The sequence below is a fragment of the Marmota marmota genome, unplaced genomic scaffold, assembly GCF_001458135.2.
Source record: "Marmota marmota marmota unplaced genomic scaffold, marMar, whole genome shotgun sequence".
NCBI lineage: Eukaryota > Metazoa > Chordata > Mammalia > Rodentia > Sciuridae > Marmota > Marmota marmota.
In genome coordinates, this window is record NW_026000082.1 from 29,470,969 (window position 1) to 29,495,424 (window position 24,456).

The following is a 24,456-nucleotide window of genomic DNA, read 5'->3' on the forward strand; positions in this document are numbered from 1 at the left end:
GCTAGTGTTATAAAGAATGCCACCACAGTTCCTGCCTGCCAGGTGTCCAGAGGTGAAGAGATACCTAAAGAGCCAACGACACAGGCTCAGCTGCTGTGTGGACTCCAGGGTGTTACGAATGATGGGTGACTCACCCGGCTACAGGACAAGTGTAGGAATTGAGGTGCCAGTTAAGCCCCAGCAGAATGCCACACGAAGAATCCAGAAAGTCTAATTGCTTAAAATGTGGCACTGTGCGATGACCAAATGAATGGAACCACTGGGGCAGGCTCGGCTCACCTTGTGGACCAGGAGGGCCCAGTCTCTGGGAGCCACTTTCCAATGGCATTTGGACATTCGATCAAGACATGTCTTTTAAACAAGACACAAAGTGTCCAGGAGGGCTTCAGAGAGGAGGTGCCACTTAACTGTGGCCCTGACTGAGGAGGAGTTTGGCAGCTGGAGAATTTGAAAGAAAAGCAAGTTGTGCAGATACTGTGCCTTAGACAAGTGCTGACGGAGGGGACTAGACCAAGACAGGGCAGCGGGAGAGAAGGCGACAACATCAGTGGGGTTAGAGCATGGGAGGATCGGGCTGTGGGGCCTAAGCTTTCCCTCATCCTGACAGCCATGGAGAGGGTCTCGAAGTTTTCTTTTGATTTCCTTTGTTTTTTTGTATGAATTTTTCAAATAATTTTTCTTGCACCAGTCATTTAAAAGGCCAGAGGGCCTGTGCCTGCCTGTGCCTGCCTGTGCACCCTGGGCAGGGAGCCCACTTTGGCAAAAGGAGCTGCTGGTGGGGTCCACAGGGAGCTTGCCATTCTAGAACCCTCTCTCTGGCCTCGGTGGGGACCACACACTACAGACAGGGAAGAGATGACAAGAGTCTTCCAATAAGAAGGGATTACAGGGCGGGTGAGATTTATGGAGGACATAAATCCAGGGAGCGGCCAGCCTTGCTGCTTGCAGAAGACAAAGCCGGCAACAAGAAAGGCCCTGGAAACTGAGCAGCTCAGAATCCAAGACAAACCCAGCTGGGTCCGTGGAGCAACTGAGGGGAAAGGTGCCTGCGAGCTCTTCTCCCTCTCAGCGTGGCCTTGCGGTCTCCTGAGCACCCCGGAACCCTGCTCCTTTGTATTTCTTTTTTTGTTGTTGTTTTGTTTTTTGAGACGGGGTCTCGCCAAGTTGCCCGGGCTGGCCTCCAACGCTCCTTCTCTACCCTCAGCCTCCCCGGTAGCCCACATCACAGGCATGAGCCACCTTGTCTAGCTTCAGACCCTGAAATTTCACATCTGAAATTCTGATGCTGCAGGTTGGGGGCAGGGTCTGGGCATCGATATCTTTGTAAAATTTCCCACATGAACCTGAGGCTGAAAGTTGCAGAAATCACAAACAAGAGCCACTGAACAGGGGCTGGGGATGTGGCTCAAGCGGTAGCGCGCTCGCCTGGCATGCGTGCGGCCGGGGTTCGATCCTCAGCACCACATACAAACAAAGATGTTGTGCCCGCCGATAACTAAAAAATAAAATATTAAAAAATTCTCTCTTTACTCTCTGTCTCTCACTCTCTCTTTAAAAAAAAAAAAAAAAAAAAAAAAAGAGCCACTGAACAGACTTCTGGTGGGTGGATTATGCACGACCACAGGCAGGGAGAGGCCGGGAGGGCCTGTTGTGAGTGGCAACTCACGCTGGCACCCCTCCCTTGGTTTGATTGACAGGGAGCAGGAGATGCACAGGACTGAGCTCGAGGTCAACTTGCCTGGTTGTCACCCAAATCCTCCTGAGGATACTGAGTGTGAGTCCCTTATCAGGATGTGTCGAGGTACACGGTCACCATGCACTTTCATGGGGAAAGGTCAATGCAGGAATGGCCAACAGTGGGCAGGAAGCATGCAAGCCCAGGGGTCAGGCATAGAGGGGAAACAGCTCTGTTTCCCCTACATTGAGCTGTGTGGCCTTGGGTCACTGTCCCCTCCCTCTCTGGCAACCATGTTCACCTCAACAAGGAACAACAGCACCTTTATCAATAGATCAGTGAACGAACGTTTTTCAACATATTATTAGAAAGCAGGTACTATTCTGGGAACTAAGTGAACAAAACAAACCAAATAAGGCTCGTCCTCATGGAGTATGCATCGCAGGGGGGTGACACAGACAAACCATAATGACTGCGTCCAACATAGAATACCCCGTGCCATTTGTTATACATGATATAGGTAAATCACATATGTCATTAAATTTTATATTAAAAAATATATATTTTATATCCTATAAATTTACGTGTAAGCATATAATAACATATTGAACATGACAGAGGAGCTGAGGGGAATTGGAGACAGCAAGTATGGTGGATGGAAATAGATGCAAAGCACTTGACATTGAGGATAGCACAGAATGAGTGTGCGATGAATTACGTTTCAAAGGCCAAACCACTAAAAATACAGGCATTAAGATGAAGTAAGAGCATGTGTGGTGTGAAGTGCTTAGACAGGGCCAGGAACCAGAAGACGGTGGCTTTTATGTCTCCCTCTGTGACCCTGCCCACCCCTCCCCAGGGACGCAGGCACCTGCTCGCACACGTAGCTCCATCTCTTCTTTGCACGTGGAGGGCGGTGGGAAGATAAGCTCCTTCTCTCTGGATCCTTCTTCCCAGCTCTCCTGCCACTTCAGACCGTCACGTGACCATGAGATGAAACAAGTCACTTGATGGAAGATAAGAAATCAAAACATACGGAGGGTCCTTGTCCAGAGAGCGTAAATGACTCTTCATTGTAATATGTGAACCAAAGTCTCAAATTAAAAATAAAACAAGGCATGCTGTCGTTTTTTTGCTGCAATCCAGCCACTGAGGAGAGTCATTGTCACACAATCACGGAGAATATTACGTTGATTGGCAAGAGCTGGGCTTTGTACAAGGGACAAAATTCCCCACAGCTAATCTACAATGGAATTGTTCAATGTCCGGTACAGCTTTAATAATATCGTTCTGGGCTGCGTTGGATGTAAATATCCCACTTTTCATTTTGTAAGCAATCAAAGGGAAGCTTTCCAGACAGAAGAGCATGAACAGTTATAATATCTGTGCGAGAAACACACGGACAAAACAAAACAAAACAAAAAAAGAATCAAAGAACACTCCACCTTAGAAAAGCTCCGCTTTGTGGCTTATCTCCAATCTCCTCTGTCTGTCCAGCAAGTTGCTTATTAGACACGCCACAAAAGACCACACTTTTAATGTTGCCCTTGACATTATTTAAAAGAAAAGTACAGGACTGGCAAATCAGACTGGAGAAATCAGACCATTGAATCTGGACAATCAGGTAACTGCCCTTGATCTCATCCAGGTCTCGGGCAAGATGCAAAAGGAAAGAAAACACTCATTTAGTAAGCACCTACTATGTGCTTGGCCCCTTGGCACATTCCATCTGAGGGTACTGAGTGGTGGAGATACCTAGGTTCAAGCCTAGTGCGCCACTGTCTAGCCAGGTGGCCTTTGGCAAGCAGGTTGGTTCCTTGAGCTCTCTGTGCCTGGGTTTTCACCCATTAGGTGAGCACAATACATTCCCTACGGGGTTCATTTTGGGGATTAGGAAATAAATGTTGAATCGGGACTGAAAACAGTAGGCACTCAGCGGTGGGTATTATAAATCTAATCTTAATCCCCACAACAACCCTCTGTGGGTTGAGCTGTTTTCCCTCAAAAGACACATTGGAGACTAGCGGCCACACCTGTGACTGTGACCTTATTTGGAGATGGGTCTTGCGGATGCTCAAGTAGGGATGAGGTCAATAGGATGTGCCCTATCCAATATGACCGGGTCCTTATCCAAAGAGGAAGATGAAGAATCGAAGCCCAGAGAGGCGAACGTTACAGCTCAAGTTTACTCAGCCAGAGGTAGATGAACTGGAATTTGAACTTGGATCTCTTTGAATCCCACGCTCCGCTCACCGTGCAGCCTCTGGGGATCAGAGCTTGGGAGAAAATGGTGAGGTTTGCCATGGGTGCCACTTGTCACACCTAGGTCACAGTGGGCTGATTATGAACAGCTCATTAAGTAAAGAGCAGTAAGCATTTGAGAGTGACTTTTTTAAAAGAATCGACTTTTATTTATAGGCGACGTTCCAGTCATTAATTTCGAAGGAAGAAAGCCCAAAGCAGAAGCAGGTTCATTAAAAATTTGACATTAGTAATTTAATTAAATCGGGTCTTCGCGTCTTGTTGCAGAAAATGAAACGTTAGTTCTACACCAGTTCTCAGCCCATTTCCCCTGGTGGTCTCCCTCCCCTCACCTTAGCTTACTTTCTTCTCCAAATGTTTACTGACCCACTCCTCCAGTCCCCAGGACTCACACATTCATATCGTTACTGCCTCTGCCGTAAGCGAGCAGCAGGGGATCATGGGAAATGTTAAGTGGGCCCGAACCAGGGGATCATGGGAAATGTTCAGCCAGGCAAATGGACAAGATGATAGAGGTGAATCCTTCCATCTGCTCCTCTCACTTGTCAGAGTAGAGAAGGAAGAGATCTCTGGTCCTTAAGATTCTCCAACAAAAATACAATCCTCTGAGGATAGATACCTGCTCTGCCCAAGTTCTCTGCTGTTTTCCCAGCACCACACACAGGCGACCGCCATACATTTTTTTTTTAATTTTTTAAAAATTTTTTTAATTAAAAAAAATTTTTTTTTCACCATACATTTTTATTGCAGAAAGAAAATAATAAATTAATGAGCAACTCTTCAAATAACTAATTAACGAACACACAAGTATGTCCCTTACCAGTGCCAGGCACTGTGTTAGTCCCCAGGATACACTTGCCCAGGCCCTTGTCCTCAGGGTTCTGTGGCCCCGTGGAATGAGAACATCTGCCATCTTTTGAGCGCCTACTATGTGCTAGGCACTGTGTGAGCCATGGGGTATCTACTGTCATAACCTCAACCACTGTTTTCTCAGTGAGGTCATGTGACTCAAGGTCATACAGAGTAAGGTGATGGTAGCACCTATTTCCAGACTCAGAGCAGGATGATCCAAAGGTTTCCTTTTCCCTCTATACCAAGCTGTTTCTTCCCAGGAATTTTTTCCTCCCAGGGGAGAAGAAGGAGGGCAGGCTGCCTTTTGGAGGGTTCTGAGATCATCGAGGGTAGAGCGGGTCCAGGTTGGCAGGCACCAGCTGCAGCACCACAGGGAGCCTTTTACAGCCCAGGCTGCCATCTCCACCTGCTCTTCATGGCCACTCCACCCTCTCACTCTAGGTCCCTTGATCCTTTAGTTTATCTGTAGCCCCAGGACCTTTGCACAGCTCTGAAACACTCTTTCTGGCCCTGCTGATTAATCTCTCAGAGTTCTACATAAATGTCACCTCCTCCAGAGGGTTATCTCTGACTCCTAAACTGGGGTTGGAAACCTGCCTTGTCCTTATCTTCCCATAACGTTTCACCTGCCTTCAGCCATGCAGACCTCCCACGGGCCTAGGAGCTCAGGGTGCTGGTGTCTACCCACTGTGCACCAGGCTCTAAGTGCTTTGTATTCATTACCTCACTTAATTCTCCCAGTGAGCCTTTGAGGAAGGTGCTGCCATGATCCCATCTCACAAAGGAGAAGCGGAGACAGAAAGGTTAGGAGACTTGCTCAGTGTCCCTCAGGTGGTGAGCTGTCAGGCGGGGGAGTGACCTGGGCCTGCAGGTTGGAGTCGGTACCCTCCCTACTCTTAGAGATGCCCGTGATGAGTCATTATCCAGTGGATTCACTTGAGCCGTGGTCTGAGCAGGCTGAGACCCCTCGTCCTTGCCAGATGGGACTGGAATGGTGAGGGGGGTGTATGATCTTCGGGGCACTGGCAGTCCCAGCTCTGGGGACAAAGGCAGAGGGAGCTGGGTCAGGTAACAGGTGCCACCCGGGCACAGAAGAGCTGCATCCTCCCTCCCTCCTAGCTGGCAGGTCACGCTGTTGTTGCGTCCTTAACAAGACTCTTTCTCTGGTTAACGAGAGTGAACTTGCTGCTGGTGGCGATGGCTTCGGCTCTGGTCGCTGTGCACCGTGTTCCCCAGTTCCCAATTTTCCCTTTAAACAGATCAGGCTGATGCAAACTCAGGTTCTCCTCTTCTCCCCTCACTGCTTATTCCAGCATTAACCAAAGCTGGAGTCCACTGGACCACAGGACTCCCTTGGCTGAGGGGAAAGGACATTGGGTTTAATGAGCAACTACTCTGTGCAATGCTCTGTGCCCCCTCCATGGAGTCTGAAATCAGGGCAACTGTACCCAAGCAATGACAATGCTTTCCTTGGGATGACATCCCTCACAATCAGGACAGACACCCCAACACCCAGGGCAACACATTAGAAAAAGCAGAAAATGTAGATGTCCCATGTGGTTCCTCCCGCTAACCCACTGGCTGTCTCCTCTCTTCACAGTTCTCCCCAGCCACACGTGTGGGAACCCAGGGAGGCTGCCCAATGGCATCCAGCAGGGTTCAACCTTCAACCTGGGTGACAAGGTCCGCTACAGCTGCAACCCTGGCTTCTTCCTCGAGGGTCACGCCGTGCTCACCTGCCACGCTGGCTCCGAGAACAGTGCCACGTGGGACTTCCCCTTGCCCTCCTGCAGAGGTAGGTGGCCTCAGAGAGTCTGAGGGCGTGAGCAGGGAGGGGGTACAGGAGCTTCCCATGAGATCCAGTCTCGGGGCAGGTGGCGGGGGGACGTTACCTCACTGCCCTAGCAGGGCATGGCGTACCCACTGTGGCTCGTCCAATCTGGGGAGCATCCAGGGTCCTTGGGGTGGGACTCCAGGTATCAGGAGCTTCTCAGCCCTGCCTGGGCTCCCAGGATTTCCTTCCCTACATCAGCAAGCTTATTTTTAGCCACTCTGCCCTGCAGAGTTATTTGGGAGTCCTGGATCCATGGAATGTAAAGATGAGAGTCCTCCTGTCACAGAGGGGCATCATTTTCTTTTCCTTCCTGTTAGAGACCATCCCTCCTCTTGCGTTTGCATGGCTCCCCCATCGGCTTTTGGACAGACCTTGCACGGGCAATTATTCCTTTCTTAGAAATTCAACTTCTCTCCCTACTTAAAGGTTGTTTCCTCCCAGCCTCCAAATAGGTTCAAAACCTGTTAACCTCAACATCTCCCCACAAAGAGCAAAGCCACCCAGCTAGTGTGACCAGCTCACCCCAATTCACCCAGAGTTTTCCTATTTGTAGCTCTGAAACTCCCATGTCCTGGAACCCCCTCAGTCCCAGGCAAGCCGGGACACTGGGCATCCTATGCCCAGCCTATCCCTAATTGTCCCCCTCCACACACTCATTATAGCCAAGCTTATTTCTAGAACAATTTCCAATTCTTATCTAAAGATGAAAGTGATATAAAATTGTTTTGAAAAATCTTAGACAATGCAAAACATAAAGAAACAAAATTTGTCAATTTTAACCATGAGTTTTGTGTATTTCTTTCATCTTCTTCCTATAATGTTGCACAAGTGCATATTCTGCAATATGTATCTAGATGAGCATCCTACTGCACCAAGGTAACTTTTAATCCACTCTGAAGAACTGCCACACCCACTGTGGCAGTCCTCCATGCCACACCCACTATGGCAGTCCTCCATGGCTCAGCTCTGTGAAGGCACCATCTTGGTTTGTCTCCCCACCTCACCTCCCATCACCCTCTACAGAGTGGCACTTTGCCTCCAGTGTTCTACTCATGCACCCAGGTCAGATGGGAGTTTTTTTGTTTTTTGTTTTTTAAATCTTTATGCTCCTTGGCCTCCCAACATCCCTTGGCATTACTGATCCTTCTTTTCTTCTTAAACTCTCACCTTTACATTGCATGGATCCAGAGCCCCCAAATAATGGCCTAGGAGAAACATTTCAGAGAGTTGAGCGATGATTGGAAGAAGAAGCTTTTCCTTTGGTTTGAGTTTTACTTTCCTCTTGGAGGAAGCTCTTCTGCAGTTACTCTCAAAAGACTAGCTTCCAGTCTAAGCAGCTTCTTCCGCCGCCATATGCACACGTTTCTTAGTGTTGACACCAGGGATCTACGGTACTTGGCATGCGTACCTACTCCCCTTATTCCCCCTCCCATGGCAGACATAATTAATCGATCAGAACACCCTTCTTGCTTGAGTTCAAAGACAGCTATGAATTCCCTCCCATCAGGCAGACCACAACCAACCAATTTGATTTGCCACCTCCCTTCAAGTTTGTTTACCCCTCTTCAGCCAGTGGAATTGGCTTCAGCCATGTTGATCCTTCTTGGTGGGTCCCAAGGGGACCAGAGTCTCCATTCTTGCCTTCCTAAGTCCCGTCCTCTCAGGTCCTACTTCTAACTCCTCTTTTCATGAGATGGAAATCAGGAGTGACCAAACTAACTGGGCGGGACCCTGGCCCTACACACAGGTGTGTGGCCCTGTGGGACCTAACCTCAGCCTGAAACAGGTGTATGTGCTTCCACAGATCACCCCCTGCCAGGCCCTGCCTGCCCTGAGGACATGACCCTTAACATTCTGGATAGTGTCAGGGTTGTGATATGCCCATAGAACAGGAAATAGGAGAGCAGATGAAATCGTGTTTTTATTTTGTGAAATATAAGCCACAGCTTTTTTGTGCCACTAGAAATGTCAGCTTTTTCACTCAAGCCAGACTAAATATGCAATATGTATCTAGATGAGCATCGTACTGCATCAAAGTAACTTTTAATCCACTCTGAAGAACTGCCACACCCATTATGGCAGTCCTCCATGCCACACCTACTATGGCAGTCCTCCATGCCACACCCACTATGGCAGTCCACCACGCAGCCCCTATGGCTCAGCATTGTGAAAGCACCATCTTGGTTTGTCTCCTCTCCTCACTTTCCACCACTCTCTGCAGAGTGGCACTTGCAGTCCCAGTGTCGGAGGCAGAGAGGCTGTCTTGTTCAGGAGAATTTCCACCCCTAATCCACTCTCTCTCCCAATGCCTTCAGGAATCCTCTTCAGATTCAGCCTCCTCTGGACCTTGAACTCATGGCCGGCCATGCCTCACTTCCCTGGCTGGGAACTTGGTCCACTTTTCTTGAGTCACCGTCTTCCAAACAACAAAAACAAAACCCAACCAAACCAAAGCACAAAGGTGTTTGCAAGCAGTGCCCCTGTTACTGAAGCATTGTTCACAGTTTGGCCTTACAAATGACTTAAAAGGAAAGGGCCACCATTGAGTCTGAAAGTCTCCTGGCCCCGGCCCCTGCCAGCTTTTCCCTGGCTTCAGCCTTTCCAGTGTCCCCACGGTGTGCACTGCACCCTCTCGTCTTCTACCAGCCCCTTCTGCCTTCGTACCCGCCATACTTGACCCTGTTTCAGGACTTCCATCCACTGCTTAGACAGAAGCCCATTTTCCTCTTGGATTTGCCACCTCCTTACATCTTCCTCTTCCCCACCCAAGCTGATTAGGTGCAGGGGGACATTTTCTTGAATAATGAGTGATCTCACCCTGAAAGGAACTCTGGGGCTGGCTGCCAAAATCCTTTCGGTCAACCTCACCAGCCAGAGAGAAGCCAGGAGGGCCACCTTGGCATGTGTGCCCCCTCCCCTTCTTCCCACTCCTGTGGCAGACACAATTAATCAATCATAGCACCCTTCTCGCTTGAGCTCAGAGACAGCTGTGAATGCCCTCCCAGGGAGCTCTTCCCCAGGTCTGATCACATCCCCACACTCCATTGTGTGCCCGTGCACGGCGGTGACTGCTGGTCTTTCAGTGGGAAGACACCCGTCTCCTGCATTCCCTGCACCAGTGATCCGTGGGCGGGGGCCTGGATGCCCCCCATGGACACGACCATGTCCTAGTCTCTCCATTTTTCTTCCAGCTTCTCAATTGATGATGATCCTGCCCCCACCCTGGCTTTTCTCCCCCCTTCTCCCCTCCTTCAAATGCTGGGAGCCCAGTGAGGCCTCTGCTCTGGGAATTTCCTTCCCTGTCTGGAACCTCTCTTCAGCTCTGAATTCTGACTTCCAAAGCTTCAGCCCATGTGGAAGTTGACCACTCCCCGGAGCCCCTCTGGGATACGCTCCAAGCTTGGCACATCCACACCCTGACTCCGATTCCCCCAGCATGGTGAGGAGTGTCCCCTCCCGAGGTGGCCAAGCCTGGCACATCCGGGCACCTCAGGCTCCGTCCTTCCTTCCTGCATCACTGGCTGCTGCCCCCTGAGCTGCCCACTCTCACCACCCCAGGCGCTCCTCGGGAGGCTTCCTCCTCTCCACCTGCCTCCCTGCAGGCACCCCTCTGTGGTCAGCCGTCCTCAGGCCCACACACGACCCGGTCCGTCCTCCACAGTGGGAGTGAACTTTCTAAGACATGATCTGACACCATCACCAAATTGCTTAGAATCTCGTCAGGGGCTCTTTGGCACTGACAGGGTCAAGTTCGGATTCCTTCGCCTGGAGCCCGAGACCTATCAGAAAGAGAGAGTCCCACAGATCTCTCTACTGTGTCTTCTCTTAAGTAGCTCCCCGCGGAGCCGCACCAGAGCACTCCCTCCCCAGCACACCAGGGAGCCAGCAGGAGGAGAGCGTGGCATTCAGAAGGCATCAGACCCCGGAGGCGCCCTGCCATCCAGGGCGGAGGTGGGGTTCTGCTCAGAGGCTGAGGAAAGACACGATTGCTCTCCAGTGCCAGGGCCCCGCCCTCCTCCTGGGGCATCTCTGTGTCCTAATGTGCAGCAAACCACAGGGGCACCCTAAGAAGCCCCCTCAGTAGTGTCAGCGCTTTTCTGACAGCGGTTCTCCAGGTGATCTTCCTTAGGAGGCCAAGCCACCTGGAGCACAGGGTGCGTCCCAGGGTCCACAGTCAGGCCAGAGTTGAGGGGCTCACGCTCCAGAAGGATTGAAAGCCTCTTGGCCTTTCTTCTCCTCATGGAGAACTCTCGAGGGCTGGTATCTCTGTGGATCAACCCGTCCACTCGACAGTGGTCTGTAAATATTTGCAGAGTGAATGGCTGGATGGGCCTAAGTCCCCGTCAGGGTCACACAGGCAGACATGTCCAAGAGGGAGATCCCTGGCCCAAATCACCCCACCGGCCAGCAGCTCTGAGTGACATGATCTCTTTACCACCAAAGCCACCAGAGTCCGTCGGAGAGCTGGGTGTGATGCTCTATGTGCCTCGCTGAAAGGTGGGCCCAGGCTGGGGTCAGAGCAGGGACGAGGGGAATAGGAAGCCACAGGACCAGGGGCAGAGCAGGTGTGAGGCCAGCCCTCCAGGAGGCCCATCCCAAGGGTCCTGGCCCACTGAGGCTCGGTCCAGCTGGCAGAGGGCAAGAGGCGGGAGCCGTGACTTCCCTTTGTGTGTGTCACACTCTGGGCACATGTGCAAAGTCAGAGGTCCCGGGGAGGTCCTGGGCCTGGTGGCACCTCTTGGATCCCTAGGAAGGGGTGACTGACTGTGTGCTTTCAGCAATCAGCCTCTGGCTTTTGAAGGGTGTTGGCTCAAGATCAAAGAGGGCTTCGTGAGGAAGAAAGGGAATTCAGATATGCCAGGGTCCAAGAGGCAGGTGGTCGGAGAAACTGGCCAGAGCAAGACATGCTTGGCATCAGAGACTCACAGCAAGCGCTGCAGGCTCAGCCAGATCTAGGCAAACAGTTGGTCTGCAGAAGCTGTGGTGACGTGCATTCCAAATGTTCTGGCCCCAGAGGGAGGAATCTACAGAAACAGAGACGGACGGGCAGTGGTGCCCTGGTGGCATGGACTGTGTATGGAGCCAGACAGCCCAGGTTCTGCCACAGCTCAGCTGTGTGGTCACCTGTCAGCTGCTAAACCTCTCTGAGTTTTAAAGTTGGGACAGAAGGAGCAGCCAGTTGGGTCTGATGGCTCACTCATTTGCTCAGGGATTTGACAACTCTCTCTGGAGTGTCCACCACGTGCCAGCCGGTCATCAATCAGTCCGCATTTACTAACAGCTCATGTTGTGCCCGATAGTGTTCTAGATACAGAGGATTGCAGTACTGATCAAGTCAGATCGAATCCCACGCTCTCGTGGAGTTGACCCTGCAGGCAACCTGGGGCTAGGAACCAGGAAGGAAGTGAAGTAGTCGGTGGTGAGGAAGGAGCTCCGGATGGAGCCACCAGCAGGGGATGCAGGAGCTGAGTCCTCAAGGACCAGAAGGGTCCTGTTACGTGAAGGCCTGGGGAGGGGCATTCCCAGCCAAAGGAAGAGAAAGTGCAGAGCCCCTGAGGTGAGAAGGAGCCCGACGTGTTAGAAGAACAGAAAACAGGCCCCTGCAGCAAAAGCAGAGTGGGGCCCGGGTAGAGAGGGCAGAGCAGCGTGAAGCAGGCGAGGAGCTGGTTTGGTTCTAAGGTCAGGAGGCAGCTGGGAGACAGGGGACCGTCTCTCTGATTCAACTTAACTTTTGAACAAAGATGACTGTGGATGCTAACGGGAGAGGGCTTGTAGAGACACAGGGAGATCGTGAAGAGACCGTCGGGAAACGATGCACTCAGTCTCCGGTGGCCTTGGTGGAGGGACATGAATAGATTGGGGCTGTGGTTTGGGGTGCGGCCCACAGGCCTTGCCAGTGGTCAGATGTAGATGCTGAGGGGACAGAAGGACAAGATTGATGGCCAGGCTCTTCCTGAGTGCCGGCTGGGTGGGCACCAACAGGAAAGGGGCAGGTAGCTCAGTCCGTCCAGGTAACATTTTCGATGCCCATGAGAGAGACAGGTGGGGGTGTTAATTCTGCAGCTCAAGGGAGTCCTGAACTAGAAAGTTCTGGGGGAGGATAAGAGACCCCAGATAGCAAGCACAGACAAAAGGGACCTGCACGCCGGGCCTGCTGCGCTCATAGATTAAGTGACATGGAGAAGACGCCGGGCGCCCTGTTGGCGCAGTAGCACCTGGAGTCATTCTGAGCTTGGACCCCAGCTGGCCCCTGACTGCAGGGTCTTGTGCAAGCAGCGACATTGCTAGTTCTCCTCCCTCCCACCACCCTCACCATTGCTCTTCTACAGAACCACTTCTCCACCGGAATCTGAAGTCCCAGCACCTGAGTTCACGTCCCAGCCTTGCCACCTGCCCCTCTGGCTGGGCGGCTTTGGACCAGTTATTCAACCTCTCTGTGCCACAGTTTTCTCATCTGTCCATGGGAGCAAGAGCCCTGCTGAACTGGGAAGGTGGACCTGGGCTTCTTGTGAGTAAATGCACAGAGCAGAGGCCCTCATTCACAGCAGCCGTTCAGTGAGGGTTAGTTGTCCTTGTGACTGTTACTGCCACGATCACTGCTGGCTGGTGCTGTGTTATCTAATTTAATCCTCACAGAAGCCCTAAGAGATAAGGGTATCACCGTCCTCTATTTTGAGAGAGGGACCTGAGGCCTGGAGAGGTGAGGAGCTTTGCCCGGGTGGCAGGGCCAGCATTCAGCCCCCGTGTGGGTGTCCCCCAGCTATGACCTTGACCACTGCTGTCTGTTGCAGGCCGGGGTGGTGGCCTGTGACCCTCAGCAAGAGACAGTGACAGCCACTTCCAGAGTTGCTCCAGCCCTTGGTCTAGGGCTCGGGTGCATGTATCCCCTGCAGGGTCCGACAGCCCAGGGACTGCCTGGGCTCCTGTGGGTCCCTTGACTTTCCTCCTGACTTGCCCTGGGAGCTCTTGGAGGGGAGCCCCTGGGAAAGGGCCCAAGCTCGTCACTCTGCTAGGTGGGGGCTGCTTCAGGGTGGGGGCTGGGGGCCTGCTTTTCCTTCTTCAGAAGGAAGCCTCGCCCCAGGGCTCAGCCACCTCTGCCTGAACAGGAGCTTCTGGGTCAGCATCATGGTGACTGAGCCCCGGGAGGCAGAGAAGCAGGTGGGTACTGGGGGAGCTCTGGAGTCTGTGTCCTGGGTTCAAATCCCAGTTCTGACATGTGGTTGCTATGTGACCAGAGGAAGGTTTTTAATAAATCATGAGCCTCCATTTCCTCATGTGTAAAATGGGGTGGCGTGCCTGTCTGGACAAGCAGGTTGAGAGTTGAATGAGAAATGCAGGCGAAGGCTTCCACCTGATGCGCTGTCCCTGGGGAAAGCGCCACAGAGAACTGCATATTCGACAGTCAAGGCCTGTCTCTGTCCATCGCCCCAGAAGGACGGTAGTATCTGAGGAAGGAGCCCAGGGGTCATGGCGATGTTCTTATGGATTGGCAATCTCCTCATGGTAAAGAGTGTCTTTGATAAATGCCAGGTATAAAGGGGCAGACACCAGAGTCCCCAAGAAGAGAGGACTGAGGAGGCTGAACAGGTTATGGGGCCCAGTATGGACAGGGACATGGTGCCATACAGTTCAAGGAAAGGGGCAGGCCGTGGCTCTGGGTCACTCCTCCCATGTCCCTCCTTCTTGACCCTGGGCTTCAAGATGGCGGCCTCTCCCACGGCCTCCTGGCTGTTTCTCTTCTCGGAGGCTGAGGAGTCCCAGGGAGGGACAATATGGGCAGAGCCCAAGCCAAGGACTCTAGAACCTCCCTGTGTCCAAGACAGTGCCCTGGAGAGGCCTGAATAATGTCCCAGTTCCTCCACAGCCACCTGGACGTTGAGCGCCGTGGTGGAGCCAGCAGACAGCAGGGGGTGATTTTCTAAAATCGTGGCTAATTGGAGAGAGTTCAGTAGAGCCCAACGTCAATCATAAATAAAGTCATAAACTTGGAAAGGCAGCTATCAGCAAAATACACCTGCCCCTCGCAATATGCATGACTTCCTGGCGGAGCCCCGGGCCCCCTGCCAGAGGAGGAGAGAGTGCAGATGAATATTTTAGGACTGTGGTGTCGGATGAAGGTTGTACTTTATGACTACAAAGTTGTGACTGTGAAATGCGGTGCCTTGTTTAGAGCAGGAGGAAGTGGCCAGACAGCTGTTACTGCCTCTTGAATCCAAACAGGATGGGGCCAGAACCAGAGCGTCAGAAGGGCCCAGGAGACATGGGTGGCATCTTCACAGTGGAATGGTGGCTCTGGTCTGAGGGACATAAGCGCCCAACACTTGTCCAGAAGTCGTTGGCTAAAATCAGGAAGTTGAAAAATCTCAGGATGACTCACCAAACCCCAGGGAGTCACGGTAGAGGCCACCCTGGACTCCACTGAAGCCCTAACTTGACCACCTCCTGTGTGGCCTTGGGAAAGTCATTTACCCTCCCTGAACTTCAGTTTTTCCTGTTTCATTTATTTGCTCAGCAGATGGGCTTTGCAGCTGGCCGAGGGCTGCAGATAGGGCTGACATGGCCTTGCTTTCAGGGAGTTTACTGTCTCGATACTTGTTACGGTTGAGATAGGAGGTGTCCCCAAAAGCTCCTGGGTGAGACATGCAAGGAGGTTTGGAGGAGAAATGATTGGGTTATGAGAGCCTTAACCTAATCAGAGCATTAATCCTGATGGGATTAACTGAGTGGTGGCTGGAGGCAGGTGGGGTGTGGCTGGAGGAAGTGGTGGTCATGGGGCCGTGACTTTGGGGTCTATATTGTATCTGGAGAGTGGAGTCTCTCTCTGCCTCCTGGTCACCATGTGAGCTGCTTCCCTCTGCCACCCTCTTCTGCCATGATGTCCTGCCTCACCTGGAGCCTCATGGAATGGAGCCAGCTGTCTATGGACTGAGATCTCTGAAACCGTGAGCCCCTCAATCAACTTCCTCTCTTAAATTGCGCTGGTCAGATCACAGCAGCAAAACCACTGACTAAAACGATATTAAATAACAGAATGGGCCAACGAAAAATGAGAATTTATTATGAAAAAGTATGTAGTGCTCTGAAATCTCAACTGGGGAGAGAAGAACCTTCTGGAAGGTTCTAGAGGCACAGTGAAACTTAGACTAGGACCTAAAAACTAGGGCAGCTCCAGGCAGGCCCAACAAGGTAGAGGAGAAGGTTCCAGAAAGAGAAAATAGGGTTTTCAAAAGTTCTGGAGCGGGGAACTGTGGGGTGAGCCAGCAGAGCCAGGCGAAGGCCGGCGTGGTTGAGACTGGCTGAGAAGGCCATGCAGGGTCCTTCGAAGCCACCGGATATTCCTTCTGATCCTGAGTGACAGTGGGAGTCATGGGAGGTCCTATGGAGAGGTGGGTCCTCAGGTTGTGCTTCTTAGCATCACTCTGTCTGCTGTGCAGGGTGGACAGACTGGAGGACAAGGAACACCTGGAGCGGGGGGTGGGGCAGAGAGCTGCCACTGATGTGGAGGGTGCCGTGGCTTTGAGCTGCATGGTAGCAGTAGACGAGGGGGCCTCTCCAGGCTCCCAGGGGCTGGTGGGCTGGCTGTGGTACAGTGGGGTTGGGACCCCCCAGCCTGTGTGCCCTGGCGCAGCGCGGAGCCTCCCTGGCCGGGCCCTGGTGGAACAGCAGGTGCTGGGGAGGAAGGGGCCAGGCGGGTGGGGCTGCCTGGAGAGGGGCATTGCTGCTGGCCCCGTGGCTCCAAAGCCACAGGAGCCCACACGGCCTTGCAGCTGCCCCTCTGCCCACGGCCCACGTTCCCCAGCCTCCCTGCTGTCCTCCTGCACACAGGGCCAGGTGAAGGGGGCAGCGTGGACAGGGGTCTGGAGAAGGGCCCCTGCCAGCCCTCAGCCAGCCCGAGTCCCTGGGTCCCCACGGTGGCTCCTCCAGCCCTGCTCCCCTTTCCGCCTGGTCCTCTGTCTCCCGCCCTCTCCCTCCTCCTCCAGGGCCCTCTCCTCTCCTCTCTGCCGCTGCCCCCCTGTCCACTCTCTGCAGCCTTCACCACTGGTCCCACTGACCCCAGGCCCTGTGCTCTCAGGGTCCCACATCCTGGGACCAGCACCTTGTCTTTGGAGCTGACCCTCAAGGTGGCCGTGGGCGGGGCCAGCTTGAGGACACTCCTCCTCCCAGAGGGTGGCTCCTCCCCAGGGCTCATTGCTCGTGAACCCCATCTCCACCCTCTTCCCTGCTGGGGACCCACCCACTCCTCCTGACCTTCCCCATGCCTACCCCTCGGCCACCACCTGCTCTGATGCCTGGAACCCCCTCATTGTTCTCCCTGTCACCATCCCCACCCCCAAACCCGCCATCTAGCCATCACTCGGGGTCAAAGTCATCCTTCTAGAACAGGCCCTCGTCACCACACCGCAGACCCCAGCCCCCAGCACGACCAAGGCCTCCCTTCCCAGTCCACGGGCACCACTGCGGTGGGTGACAGGTGGCTCCCCAAGCCCCACACCGTCCTGGCCTTGTCGCCTGGGGGCCTCCGGCACGCTCTTGTCCTTTCTCAAGGCTTCACCATGGCCTCCCAGGCCCAGGGTGGCCCATCGTGGCTGGGACTGTGGACTGTCCCCGACGGACGGAGTGCTGGCCCCCGAAGGCCCAGTGCTCGCTGGGAGCGACGAGGCTCAGCTCCGCCGAGCTGCTCAGGGAGAATTTTGTCACATCTTCTGTGGGCTCCTGCAGAGAGGCCAGCGGGAGAGTGCCAGGAGGGACAGGAAGAGGGGCCACGGGCCATTGACGGGGGTTAGAGCCCAGCAGGGCCGACCTGTCTGCCTCCCCTCTGGGCCTCCTCCCTGGGCCCTGGGCAGCTGGATGGGGCGGGGGAGGCCAGAGGAGAGAAGGAGCCAGAACGCCGGCCCCCGTCTTGACCCTCAAGGGCCCTGGCTGGGCAGCCCTTCTCCTCCTACCCGCCCCCCCCGCGTCCCACCTCCCTGCCTGCGAGGAGACCCCTGCCAACCCCAGCTGCCTGCTCTTGTCCTTCCCTCTGTCCCAGACGCCCTCTCCCTGAGGCCACGAGGCAGGTGGCTCTGGGTGCACTATGTCCTGCCAGCCCCTGACCATGTGTCGCGACTACCACCTGGCCCCAGCCATCCTTCCTCACCTGGATCCTCCCAGCGGCCTCACCGGGCGCCCTGCTCTCTGCCTCCGCCTCTGTGGTCTGCTCTCTGCAGCAGCCCGAGGGATTCTACTAATACTGCCCCAGTCAGAACCTTCCACTGGCTTCTCCTCTCATGTGAGTCAAAGCCCATGTCCTCACGGGCACCTCGGAGGCCCTCCTTGTCCAGCCCTCCCTGGCCTTGTCCCCTGCCACTCTCTTCCCTGTTCCTACTGCTCATCCTCTCAGGTCTCTTGATGTTCTTCAACAGTGCAGGCCTCAGTACCCCAGGGCCTTTGCATTTGCTGCTCCAGCTATGGGAATGCTCTTCCTGCAGATGATCACATGGGTCGTCTCTCCCTCCTTCAGGTCTTGGCTGAAATATCAACTTCTCCGTGACATTTTTCTGACCCACCCTTTTCAAAATGTCCATGCCCCATGGGACACACCTGTCCCTTCTGCTCTTGTCACCACCTCCTTTGCCAGAGTTCTTTATTGGCTATGGAGTGGCCTTTATCATGGGGCAGTGGCTCTTGTTTTATTGAACTGAATCCTCAGCACTTTCCATCGTGCAGAAGGTTGGGACGTGCACAAGGCTGGGTCCCAGATGGCTGGGGGACAGGGCAGGAGGAGACGGCAGACGTGGAGCGGGGCTGTCGGGCTCGAGTGCCCTGGGGTTCTGCCCCAGGGAGTTGTGTTGAATTTCTGTCTTATCAAATATCCCACCTAAGATCTGGTGGGAAGAGACTGTCTATTCCTATCAGTCGTGACCATGAAGAAGATCAACACGGTGGCTGATTTCTGCTCCTTCCTGGTCATCGTGGAGCAGTGTGGAGCAGTGTGGGATCATGGTTAACAGAGCGCTTACTAGGAGAGGGTCCAGATATGAGCTCTGCCGTTCATTAGCTGTGTGACGCTGGGCAGGTTATTCAACTTCTCTGGGCTTTGATTTTCCTTATCTGTTATATAAAACAGCCATATCTGAAATCCTCCCAACGGTGCCCAGCACCCAGGAAGGGATGTGGAAGAGTTCAAAGTCACTTTTCTTCTGCCCCTTCAGGCCAGGATCCCGTGTGAACGGTCTGTGTGCCACCTTCTGGGCCCCTTTCTGCCCGAGTGCCAGGTCCTGGGGACCAGACCTCTGACGTGAACCCCTTGTCTGTGCCCACAGCGGACGATGCGTGTGGCGGGACCCTGCGGGGCCAGAGTGGCATCATCTCCAGCCCCCACTTCCCCTCTGAGTACCACAACAACGCCGACTGCACGTGGACCATCCTGGCCGAGCTGGGGGACACCATCGCCCTGGTCTTCATCGACTTCCAGCTTGAGGACGGGTACGACTTCCTGGAGGTCACGGGGACCGAAGGCTCCTCCCTCTGGTAAGCGCCCGCTCCTTCCTGCCCGTCCTGCGCTCTGGTTTCTGGCCCTGCGCCAGGACGTGCAGGCCAGTTCCTTGTTCCTTCTACTCCTGCTCTGAGCCTTTCCGTCTCGTCCTGATGAGAAACCGCTCCGTGTTTTTAAAACTCGGGTGAATTTTAACAGCGATTTCCGTGTCTGATTCGAAGCGTGTCCTTGAGGCAGAGCGATGGGCCTTGGGTCGGTGACTTGCATTGAGACTAAAGTGTTCTGGTTTCAGGACGCGGACGGGGTCTCGGTGACACTACCTGAGCTATTGTTTCATTGAGAGATTGGTGTAAGACTCAGGTCCCACCACGGGACCAGAACCTTCCGGGGCGATCCCTTTCCCACGCCCAGGGCCCTGGGGCGCGTGGCATGGCGCTGTGTGTCGGTGTGTGCACAGAGACATCCACCAGCTTTGCCAAGGGTGCCAGCTGCCCGTGGTGTGTCTCATGGATGTCCTGGGACGTTGCTGGGTCAGGGAGACGGGTGGCTGAGGACTTAGCAGCCTTGGTTGCCTGGGGTCTCTCAGATGTGGACTCAGATGTGCCCACGCCCAGGTTGGCCTCAGGAGCTGCCTGTCGGGTCGAGGGGCTCCCAGGCTCCTGGGGTGGCTGTGGTCGTGTCCCCGGGACGAGACCTGTGGAGCTCTGTCTGCGCGACAGGAGCCCGGGGAAGGATGTGTCCAGATGTGCTCTAGGAAGGGACTTTGTGGCCTCTGATGCAGATGGGCTGTCGGAGAGGATGCTGGGAGAAGCAGGAGTGGCCGGGGCCAGAGTCAGACAAGGTGGTGTCCCTGGGCATCAGGGCTGTGGTGGATCACAGGACCCAGGGCAGGAATCACGCCTGACGACCTAGAGGGACACTGTGGGAATGGACTCTGCCCAAGGACAGACCCCGATTTGGAGACCAGTGTGCCCAGGAGAACTCAGGCTTCCTGATGCAGTGGCCAGTGGGGTGGATGCAGCCCGGAGACCTTGGGAGGTTGAGAGAAGCCCCTGGCTCTGCCCCCTGGAGGTCGGGGTTCCCTAAACCAGCCTTGGAGCTAGAAGGGAGTGGGGTCAGAGGTCAGCCGAGCCTCCTCTGCACTACAGTCCCCGTGAGAGACCCGCCCCAGACCTCTGACCCCTGCCTCTTTTGGTAAAATACTTTTTTTTTTTTAATTGTAAAAGGAAGACCAAACAGAGAAAACCTACCGAGGTAGAGAGAAATGAATAACAATGATTAAAATTCTGTCATATTCCCCCTTGGTCCTTTTTTGCCTGGCCTAGATCAAGCTAGCTGGCAATGTTAATATTTTATATTTATGTATTTTGATATTACAAAATTATGATCTTAATATATCTGTAGTTATGTATTTTTAACTTGGCATGAGATCATGAAATTTTTTTCCTATTTTGTTACAGATGCCCTCCAAACTATAAAAGGCATGATAAATGTATCATTTATTGAGCATTTACTACCAATAGGTGACAGGCCAGTTCTAAGCTCTTTCTAGCTAAAATTTCATTTCTTCTCCATAAAAACTCTATGAAGTAGGTTGCATAATTTTCCTCCCTTCGCAGATGAGGAAAACAGGGCCCAGAGAGGTTAGGCTACTTGTTTGGGGTCACATAGCTAGTAAGGTACAGACCTGGGATTCCAACCCTCCCCCAGGTTAGGCCTATTCTAATTCCTGTCTTCTCAGGACAGCACACAAGGATATACTCCATTTGTGGTGGCTTTCATGGCTGTGTGTCATTCTCTCTTAAGACTGTGGTATAGTTTACTCAGATGTCTTGTTGGATTGTTTTTACTGTATAAAGAGATGCCCAGGTGGATATTCTCACCGGTCCCCTCTTTCCCAGGCTCAAACCCTGTTTGATTCACTTGTTTATCGGTGGGTCCCACCGTCTCCCACAGCCCCTGCACCCCCAGGGGTGAGTCTACACATTGTCCAAGCTTCTCGACTGAAACAAATCTCAAAGAGTCTTCGTTTCCTATTAAGTCACTCAGTGGGGAAGGCATTAAGCAGAGGAAATCGTTGGGGGAGTCATTCAGAACTCTTTGCTATAAGATTAAATTATAATTATTTACAGGGTTGGTGTCACCATCCCAGGCAGGATGCATTTGTTGTTCTAATTTATACGCGCAGAGCAATTACGGGAAACCGACGTGGAGGCTGGGCCATGTGGGAGGGATGCGCTGTCCGCGGCCCCTCTCCTTTATGGATCCCCGGCTCCCTGTGAAAACCCGATGCTGCGGGTTTATGAGCAGACTGCTTTTATTTGTGCGCATTAAGACTTCAGGCTGTTCTGTGCCGAGGCAGAGAGAGACAACAGATCCTGTTGGAGAAGATGGATTTGAACAGAGAGGCATCCCTTTACCTGTCGAGAAATTGGGGACCCCTTTGAAAGATCAAAAAAAAATCCGCATGTCCTGTACCGGGCAGCAGGCAGAAGAGAAGGGGGCAGGCCATGTCCCTGACTCGGTGTCCACACCTGCGCCTCCCTCGAGTGGGGAACCTCGGGAGAGGTTTAAGGCCTGGTGAGGGACTAGTAAAAGAGTCCTGGAAACCTAGGACGGATGATTTTTTTTTTTTTATTTTGTCAAGTGAGACTCGTAGAAGAAAACCTGTCAACTCTACAAGCACATCATTTTGTAAAACAAAAGACCACCCACAGCCAAAATGTGGCAGGAAATAGTCCCTTGGTCACCTCGTGTTGACATCAAGGATGATGGGCCCCAGAGCCCACATAAACAGCAGTGCCTGCCTGTCACCAGAGCCCTGTGGTGCCCATGTGCCCATTGGTGGTCCACGCCGGCCTGGGGAGTCCAGCCGTGCGTGTTTGGGATAGGAAAAGGCTGTCACTTTGGCGAGAGCTGAGCCTGGCTGCTCTGGCATGTTTGGAGAGTCCCTTGGAGCTTCGAGTCACTCTCCCTATGTGAATTGCACCGTGTGTGTGACATTGACCAGGAGCAAAAGCTGGGTGTCAACAATCCAGACAGTAGATTAGGTGCTGTTCTGTCATTGTGCGCGCATGCACACACACACATGCACACACTTTGTCTCTGGTTCACTCAACTCAACTTAGAGGCCAGATTTCTCACCTGACCCTTCTGCAGGTGGCCCATTCCTTGCTCTGCTCTGACCCACTCGGTTCCCTCGGACGGTTCTGAACGTACTCCTTCCCCCCAAATGAGAGGAAACTGCCGTCCTGTTGCTAATGTCCACCACGAGGCCCTGGACATTTTTGGAGGGCTGGGACCCAGAGATGTGGAGGTCACTTGAATACACGGGGCTCCGGGTCACTGGGGCCACCTCTGCTTTGGCAGAGTCAGCGGAGTCCCGGCACCAGAAGCCGCTGGCCCGAACGTCTCCCTCCTCCTCCTGTTGAGTCTCTTCTGAATTCTCCTCTGGGCTAAGAAAAAAGACAGACGACAGACAGACATCCCCTCCAACAACATGGGTCAGGCGGCCAGCGCGTCCCCCTGGGGTTAGGCGTCCAGCTGTGGAGGGCGTCTGTGGAGCGGGGCACAGGCTGGGGGTCATCAGCATGGCCTGGAAACCCAGGTCCGCCCCGTGGCTGTGTCATCCTGGGATATCCACTCACCTCTCTGGGCCTCAGTTTCCACATCTGACAATGGGGCTCGTAACTCAAGCCACCAAGCACGTTGAGAGCCCTAGGCCAGCAAGCCGCTGCCTGGCCCCACACGGGCCGGACAGTCCTGGGACGCGATCAGCGCTCAGGGCTCATCTCTAAGGCAAAAGGGGTGAGGCAGGCATCTCCAGCAAGCTGAGCCTCGTGGGTCCCCTTCTCAGTTGCGTCCTTGAGGCCATCATCCACACCTGGTGGCATCTCACCAGGCAGAAAGGCACCGTGGCTGCCCAGAAGGACCCGGCTCTGGGTGAAGGGTCTGGGAACTGGTTGGGGCATCCCTGGGTCAGAGTGGAGGACGCCCTTGCAAAGGTCAGAAGGCGGGGGGTGGGGGGCAGAGCTTTTGCAACTTGAAGGCTCATGGTGGGAAGTGCCACCACTGTGTCCCGCCCAGCCCCCGCCTGGCCAATGAGCCTCACCAGGGCTGGCTGCTGGTGCAGGCTGGGAACCTGGGCTCTCCACAGCAGTTGGTGTAGCCCCTGCCCTGAGGGGCCCAGGGAGCAGAAAAAAGAGACTGAGCCTGTGGACACGGGGCGGGGGGCATCTCCTCCACGGCCCTCACTGTCTCTGGCCTTGAGGCTGGAGGTCCCCTGGGCCTTCCTGTCTCCTTGTCCCTCCAGGGGCATTTCTTCCTAGATCAGGGTGGGCAGGTGTGAGCCAGGGCCTGCCTTGCACTCAGACTCAAGCCAGGTCTGTCCTGGGGGCCAGATGCGTAAGGGTGGGCAAGAGGGGCCCAGAGTCACCCACTGAGGCTGTTCCAGAGTCACAACCAAACATGGGGATGGCTCTAGGGCCCACAAAGAATTCCCATGTGGTGGAAGGAACTTTGGGCTCCCCCATCATGTACACCCCCCACCATGCAAACCCCCATCACATGATCATTTGATCACATGATCATTGCCTGCCCATTCACTATGTCCCCAGACCCAGTCCCCACAGTCCTGTAGGTGACAGACTTGCCTCCTCTGAGCACCTTGAAAGTAGGAAAAGAGCCGATTGCAGGGCTTCACAGGAAGACACTATCCCAGGCAGGAGAGCAAGGCCCCTGGGTGGAGGCTGCATCTGAGCCAGGCCTCAGCAAGGGGACCAAGGTGACATTGATAATGACAGGGCAGGAGGAGAGTCTTCTAAAGGTGCTGCCTGGTTCTCTCTGCCAAAGAGTGGGAGCTCCCTGGTCCCTGGGATGCTGGGTGGAGAGGACCCGGTCCCAGGCATTCTCCAGGGAAATGCACCCACCACACACCCCTCCCAGGGGCCCTGGTGTCCACTTCTGAGCCCAGGCAGCTCCCTGCCCCTGAGAAGAGGAGAAGAAAGCCCCTCCTTCCCTCTGCGCTTCCCAGGTCGGCTCCTGGGCCATGGACCCACAGGCTGCTTTCAGACAGAGTCTTTCCCTGGGAAGCAGCTGGGCCACCCAAATCCAGCAGCCAGTCCGTGGGGCGCAAGGCTGACCCTCCTCACCTGGCCCTGCCTCTTCACCTCCTGGGAGCCAGGAGGAGTTCTTTCACTTTGTTCTCCTTCGCTTGTTTGATTTCGTATTTGTAGGTGGGGAGACAAAAGCTGACGTTCAGTTTGAATTTTTTGCTAGTGAGATCCTTTCTCCTTTTGAAAGACCTTGTTTTAATCATTAGGCATTTTACACACTAGGAATTTAAGCCAACTAGAAACA

The 24,456-nt window shown here is 53.9% G+C and overlaps 1 protein-coding gene across 3 annotated transcripts in view; it reads left to right on the plus strand.

The window, feature by feature from the left end:
• Positions 1 to 24,456, plus strand: part of Csmd2 (CUB and Sushi multiple domains 2) — a 546,044-nt gene that overhangs the window by 177,750 nt on the left and 343,838 nt on the right. For all 3 annotated transcript variants that reach the window (XM_048815794.1, XM_015485297.2, XM_048815793.1), the window contains exons 4-5: positions 6,390 to 6,584; positions 18,926 to 19,133. In XM_048815794.1, the coding sequence (XP_048671751.1) occupies positions 6,390 to 6,584; positions 18,926 to 19,133 (403 nt within the window). The remainder of the gene's footprint in view (positions 1 to 6,389; positions 6,585 to 18,925; positions 19,134 to 24,456) is intronic.